The 7,509-nt window shown below is 40.3% G+C and overlaps 1 protein-coding gene across 1 annotated transcript; it reads left to right on the forward strand.

Moving 5' to 3' along the window:
- The first annotated feature begins 4,543 nt into the window (after nt 1–4,543).
- slc18a3a (solute carrier family 18 member 3a) lies at nt 4,544–7,301 on the forward strand. Its single transcript, XM_036573446.1, has one exon. It carries the CDS (start codon nt 5,015–5,017, stop codon nt 6,572–6,574), a length of 1,560 nt encoding a protein of 519 aa, XP_036429339.1. The 5' UTR covers nt 4,544–5,014; the 3' UTR covers nt 6,575–7,301.
- Nucleotides 7,302–7,509: the final 208 nt, after the last annotated feature.

Here is a 7,509-nt window from a genome sequence, read left to right on the forward strand (position 1 = left end):
ATTTCACTTGCAAAGGTGCAGAAGTTCTAACAAAACCAAATTTGTGATATTTTAGAATGTGGGTCACTACTAAAAAGAATAGAATAGAATAGAATAGAATAGAATAGAATCTCATAAATGATCAATTTACGTTTATGGAGGGCCTGAAACACTTACTAAAATGGGACAATCATGTTCTATGTAATTTTACAACTGATTTGGCTGGTTGCTATCCTCAGCAGGCTTCATTAATAAAATGATGTAATTAATGTAATTATGAAGATGGATGGTGTAATCCTTTGTTTACAAATGGTTCAGACAAGGATTATATCTTTTTAATCAATCTATGCATGTTTTAGTTTTGGAATGCTGAATTTTCTACCTCTAATGCCATGTATTCGGTAAGCAGCTTGTATATTATAGTGATAGCTTGACAGATCATTGTCTTTAAATACTATAGCTGAAATATATTCTATAATATAAATACTTAACCCCTTAAACATTAGGCTTATTATTCAGTTTGTAAGCCTTTTTATTCAGTAATTACTATGAATTATTCTGCAACTGCTATGTAACCAATCTGTAAGTTAGGCAGTTGTGAGAGTGAAATATGAATCATACTGAAATATGAGCCCACTTACAGACCCTTAAGGCTTAGAGGGTTAACAGTAATATTAAGAAGCTCAACACAAACAAAGAACAATAAATTATAAATAAATGCTTTCTCAGCTTTGAAGTCCTAGAATAATGACCTCTGAATAAATGTCAGTGAGAGAAATTTGCATCCTGAAATACTTAAATGTAAATATACGTCAATTTGAATTTACATGTAGTAAAATTACAAGGTATATACTGTACATAGTGTTCATTTGTGTAACGTTTTGATTGGCTTATCTATACATCATATACAGGAATCAGGAATAAAAACTTTGACTTCTTCAAAGTAGTGTGATTCTGCATCAGATCTGGAAAAAATAGAAGAAATGCCGAGAGCCAGTCCAGTTAGAAGGAAGGTTGAACTGTATCTGCGGGGGGTTGAACTGTGACGCATTTCCCTGCCTTCTCACCTCCCAGCCCAAGGACCAGATAGAGAATTAAAACCATATTATATCCAGTGAATCAAAAGACTGCCAAGACAGACTGTAGGATAAAGGATTAGCATCAGAGTGAGAGGGGGGGGAGAGAGCAGCAGTAGCTTTGGCTGTACATCAACAGTTGTTATTACATATCCTTTTTTAGTTTGTGACGCAATAGTTTATATAAAAACTCACTATTATTCAACATATTACCATATGACACGATGATGTTTTTTTTTTCTTTTTGGTCAGCGTAGCCTAGTTACATCTGCACTGTTATAAGTGACATTACAGCCTGAAGAGTGAACCTTGCAGGACATGAGAGACTGTAGCACTGCACACCTACAAAAACATAAAATTATCAGAGAACATGAGATCTGTTGGGGAAATGATGTATGAACCACATGTTTTACATTCTCACATTTCAGGTCACCCCCAAGAACACAGAACATCTCTGACACAGACTGTCTAAATACTAAACAAATATGTGAATTACAAATTTATCACACTGCCTTTGTTAACACACTGGTGTTAAAATAACATAAAAAAATAACACAACATTCAGTTTTTATAACTCTGTTGTTACAAAATCCCTGTTTGTGAATTTAGAGCAGTGTTTACCAATCCAGTCCTTGGAGACCCAGACAGTCCGCCTATTTGTTCCAGCTGACCCCACTGAGCCTGAATCATGCAATCAAGAAGACTGAGCACCGATTGTGCAGGACTGAAGAGAAATGGTGGACTGCTGAACTTCCCTGAGGACTGATTTGAAATGCACAGGTTTAAATACTGACTGCACTTTTAGGGACATCTGCTGGTAGAGATGAATGATTTTTACATTTTTTCCCCACCAAATTCCACTTGTATATTGGCTTTTAAAGGAATCATTTGGCCAAAAATGTAAATGTGTACCTTTTTGTCCCTTACCTCAAATGTAGCTAATCAACCAAAACATGTCTGATGTCCAAAGTTTGCTTCTTTAGTAATAGCATAAATAAAAGTAATGTAATGAAAGTCATAGACTCCCATTATTTGCTACACTCTCAGAAAAAAAAGGTATGCATCTGTCACTGGGGTGGTACCCCTCTTGATAAATTTCCATTAGCAAATGGTACCTTCAGTACCTTTACATACGGAATATAATTATTGCACTACATTTCATTGCAGTTTTATTTTTTAAGTTGTGTTGGCTCCACACACCCTGTCTTGACTCCAGGCTTTTTATTTCATTGTTCTGTTTTAAAACATTAGGTTATCAAAAGATACAAATATATACCCTTCCCCTGGAGAAAACTTGCTTGAGGTGGATCCTAAAACCACTGTTGTACTTTTCAGGGTCATTTACATTGCTTGTACCTTAAATTACTGTACCTGCACAGTACCCCTTTTTCTGACTGTGTAGCTACATTAGCCTTGGAGCTTCTGTGCAAAATAACACTACTTTATGAAATGATACTACAAGAACTTTAAATCTAAATGTTTCAGTTCAAAACACTTTTGTGTAACGACATTTAAACATATCACAGTGTTTAGTTGAGCTGTTCAAATTCACTGCACCATCAAATAAACACCACATGACAGTTTTGGAAAATAAGTTCTCTTTTTTAACACTGGGCTTTATCTGACATGTATATGGCATAACGTGGATCTACAGTGTAGGAAACTGCCTTTATATCTTACATTTTGTATAGTACACAGCATTTGGTTGTAATATGTTAATTTTTTATGTGTTCAAATTCAGCTTGCCATTTTGCATATGAACTGTTTCTGTTGAGGTTACTTATTGTTATCAGATGCGAAACAAACATTTTAAGCGAGTATTTTAAAAAAACCTGCGGCTCCACAATGAGTCAAAATAGCTTTCTACATACAGCTACCTTAACCCTTTAATGTCCTTACCAAGAAAAAAATCAATAGGATTTTATATTTTGTATTTTTTATTTATTTGGGACAATAATAAAAACAATTGGTGGGTTTTTTTTTTTTTGACCCCACAATTTTTTGAATATTCAGGTCTACCAAACGGTCGAGATGGCACTTTGTGGCATATATAGTGACTCAAAATGTGCTCTACCAAATGGTTAAGCAAAACATTAAAGGGTTAATATCGCTCAATCCAGATATTGCGGTACATTCCATATACACCGCTAGATGTCAGCATTGTTCTTTTAAAACAAAGAGAGGCTGCCTCGTTAATGTAAACCATTCTCACAGGAGATGGCGCCAAAACCCAGCGGTCGATCCTCCACACAGCAAATCCCAGTGATCCAAAGATCACATTCAGGGCTGGGGTGTAATTATATACTGTACACTTTTATTCAGTGATCAAAGAGAAACCTTTATTTTAAAATGACACATTCTATGGCGGTGAATTATTAGAAAACTACACGTTGTCGGTTAAACATAGCAGCAGAACGTAGCAGAATGCTGAAATACCTTATGGAGACGGGGAGCTGTCCACTTCACGGTGGTGCTGAAGTTCAACTATATATTTACTATCCGTCAACATCAAAACACTACGGAAATATGTACGTACGAGTGGAATTTGCATAAATCCGTCAAGTTTATACTCTGGCATGCTGTATAAGTCCGCTCATCACTGATTTATCCTTATTTGGAACAATATTGTTCCATAGTGAGAACATCATTTAATGACATGATCATTACATATCAATTATTTTCATTGTTCATATGAAATGCAAAACAGTAATAAAGTAATCTGTCATTTAAAGAACCATCCATATTTTTTGTTTTGATGGGTGTCAATCAGTGGAGCGTGTAGAAGGTACATTTTCTGCATTGCTTTAAATGTTTGATTCAAAAAATGACCCTGTAATGATGGAATAATTATTTAAAATGTAAGGTACTAGTTCTTAAGAGTAGGTATAGTACAGAGATAGTACATAAACTAGCAAAAACTATCCAGTAGGCCTACTACCAAGTCCCTTTAAAGAGGGACTTTTCACCAGCATTAACAACAGTTTAAAAACTTAAAATTTAAAAAACTTTAATTCCTAAAAACTATAATGTGATTTACCGAGTAATTAGCAACGAAAAAAAAAAGATTACCATAACTTTGAATTTGAATCTAAATGAAAGAATATATATATATATATATATATATATATATATATATATATATATATATATATATATATCATATATATATATATGTGTGTGTGTGTGTGTGTGTGTGTGTGTATAACTCTAATAACTCTAAAACAGCTCTTCTGGGATTCTGATGGGAGTCATAATGTTCCTCTCAGCTCTTGAGGAATTATTTCTAAGAATGAAGGAACATTTAGACCAGACTAGCCTCTGAAGTCACCGAGTGCGTCTTTAATTGAATGCGCTGCCGTGTTAAATTTGCTTAATAAATGCGGCTGGTTGGGGAACCACTGGGGGGCAAGCAAGCAGTGCGTCACATCCCTGGGAAAAAAAGAGGCGAGATTTCAATGGAATCAACAAACATGCGCGTGTGTCCCCCTAGCAGTGGCCACAGTCCCGAGTCTGCTGGACTGAGATGATGACATGCTTTGTAGCGTTACAGGTGAATGAATCTGCTCATGTGAGCGCTCTTACCTTGTCGGGTTTGTGTGGCCACGCTCTCTAAAAAGACATCTCAGACCATGGAGGACGAGCAGGTGCATTTCTAAACCTGAGCGCGAGTTTGCGACTTCTCTTCGCCACCTGCACGACGGCGCGCGATACAATGAAACAGCTCCGGCCGTCAGCGATAAAACGCGCCCAAATCACGAGAGCGGAAAAGCGCGAGCAATGAAGGACTGCAGCATGCGAAGGTAAAGCAGGAAAAGTTCGTCATCTAACCGAGGCTCTCTCGTTCAGTGAGTAACCAGGCGGAGAACCAATGCGCACAGGCAGCCCACTTTCTGCGGGAGCATAGCACAGTGTAGAAAAGAGTTTAAGCGCTTAGTGTGAAAGAAGGAAAAGTGTAAATCATGGCTACAGAGGGATCCAGCGGCTTGGCGCAGTCTGCCGCGGTTAAACTGTCAGAGATGGGCGAAAGAACTAAACAGTTAGGCACGGCTATCCAGGACCCTGAGCGACAAAGGAGGATCATTCTAGTGATTGTCTGTGTGGCACTTCTGTTAGATAATATGCTTTACATGGTGATCGTCCCTATTGTACCAGACTATTTAGCCCGTCTAGAAAGTCAGTCCGAGCAGTCCCACGACGTGGCACACGCCAATTCCTCAGACAACAGCACGCAAAGCCGGGTCCAAGTGGAGAACTTTGATTTGCAGATCGGTGTCCTTTTTGCATCCAAAGCCATTCTACAACTCGTGGTCAATCCTTTGACAGGGACCTTCATAGACCGCGTCGGATACGATATTCCACTTTTAATCGGACTTTCCATCATGTTTGCGTCCACCTGCATTTTTGCCTTCGCTGAAAACTACGCGACCATGTTCGTGGCGCGCAGTCTCCAAGGGCTCGGCTCAGCCTTCGCGGACACGTCTGGGATTGCTATGATAGCAGATAAGTACACGGAGGAGGCAGAGAGAAGTCGAGCCCTGGGCATCGCCTTGGCTTTCATCTCCTTTGGCAGCCTGGCGGCGCCCCCCTTTGGCGGGGTGCTATACGAGTTCGCGGGCAAACGGGTCCCGTTCATCGCGCTCGCCTGCGTGTGCTTAGCCGACGGTATACTGTGTCTGACTGTGCTCAAGCCATTCTCCAGCAGGACTAGAGAGAACATGCCAGTTGGCACCCCAATTTACAAACTCATGATAGACCCCTACATAGCCGTAGTGGCGGGTGCTTTGACGACGTGTAACATACCCCTCGCTTTTCTGGAGCCCACCATTGCGAACTGGATGGAGGAGACCATGGACTCTTCCCAGTGGGAGATTGGCCTAACCTGGCTGCCAGCTTTCTTCCCTCACATTTTAGGGGTCTACATCACTGTGAAACTGGCGGCCCAGTATCCTCATTTACAGTGGTTCTACGGGGCTCTTGGCATGGTCATAATCGGGGCCAGCTCTTGCACTGTGCCAGCATGTAAAAACTTCGAGCAGCTCATCATCCCCTTATGTGGCATCTGCTTCGGCATTGCACTAGTGGACACAGCTCTGTTACCCACCCTTGCGTTTCTGGTCGATGTGCGCCACGTGTCTGTGTACGGCAGCGTGTACGCCATTGCGGACATTTCCTACTGCGTCGCCTATGCACTGGGCCCCATCGTAGCCGGAAAGATAGTGCATGACCTCGGCTTTGTGCAGCTCAACCTGGGAATGGGCCTCGCCAACGTGCTTTACGCACCGGCGCTGCTCCTATTGCGCAACGTGTGCCTAATGAAGCCGTCCCATTCTGAAAGAAACATGCTGCTGGAAGAGGGGGCTACAGGTCTCTACGACACGATCAGGATGGAGGAGCGCCGAGCCAGAAAACACGGGTACAGCACCGCGGGAAACTGCCTGCCTGTGGACGAGAACGGCACGTTTGCTGGAAACCCGAGGTCATACTCTGAAGAGGAAACGTCCGAACCGGAATACATCTAAACTCACACCTCCACTGTTTAATGTTGGGCAGATTTCCTGGACACAGATTAAGGCTAAACACGATGTTTGAATGGAGAATCCTTACTGGCAGTGAAATCTGCATCAAAGAGTGTCGACTTAAACTGTGTCTGGGAAAACTTTTAAAGCCTTCAATGTTGTAGCCTAGCCGTAGAATTGCAATCCTTTCAGACTGGTGGAAAATGTACAACCTACACTTAGAAGGTATATGATGTATAAGTGTAAGTCATGACTGTAAGTCTCATCACAATTAAACTATTCGACATGTTCTTTTTTCTGAAGCTGACTACCGGTTTTAATCATATTTGTGATCAGTTTTTTTAGTAGCTTAAGCAGTGTAATGAGTTACCCTTAATGAAACACATCTGTATCGTATCAGTGTTATAAAAATGCATTCAGGGATATAAATACGGTGTAAATGCGCACGAAAATGTGCGCCAGAGTTTCAAGTAGGCTTAAGCTACTGCTGTTCTGCCAGATTTTGTGCTGCTATAACTAATATGCAATGTCACTTGACACTTTCATGGGTTTAAATGATGGGTCTCGTGTGTGTAGCCTTTCCTGCGTCTCCACTGTCTGTATCATGCAGCCTGTTCTATTGTTAGAGTTTATTTCTGGAATGCGTCTGTGTATATTATGAAACATAAATTGTATATAATGTGTATATCAGGTGTACATAATTAAAAGATGATGCTGGGGACAACCTTTCCTTGCACTCTCATGTGTGCGGCTGTTTTCTTTCGTTTCGTCATATTAATTATTACAGTCATTCTTTTTGAGCAGGACGCTGCCAGTTATCCTTCACTGGAAAGAGTCGAAATATTGGTCTGAATAATACAGAACGAACTTTTGCTATCCACACAAATATCACTGTTCTTCGAAGTAGCTTTTAAAATACATAAAGAGATGTAACACAT

This window comes from Colossoma macropomum, unplaced genomic scaffold, assembly GCF_904425465.1.
Source record: "Colossoma macropomum unplaced genomic scaffold, Colossoma_macropomum, whole genome shotgun sequence".
Taxonomy (NCBI): domain Eukaryota; kingdom Metazoa; phylum Chordata; class Actinopteri; order Characiformes; family Serrasalmidae; genus Colossoma; species Colossoma macropomum.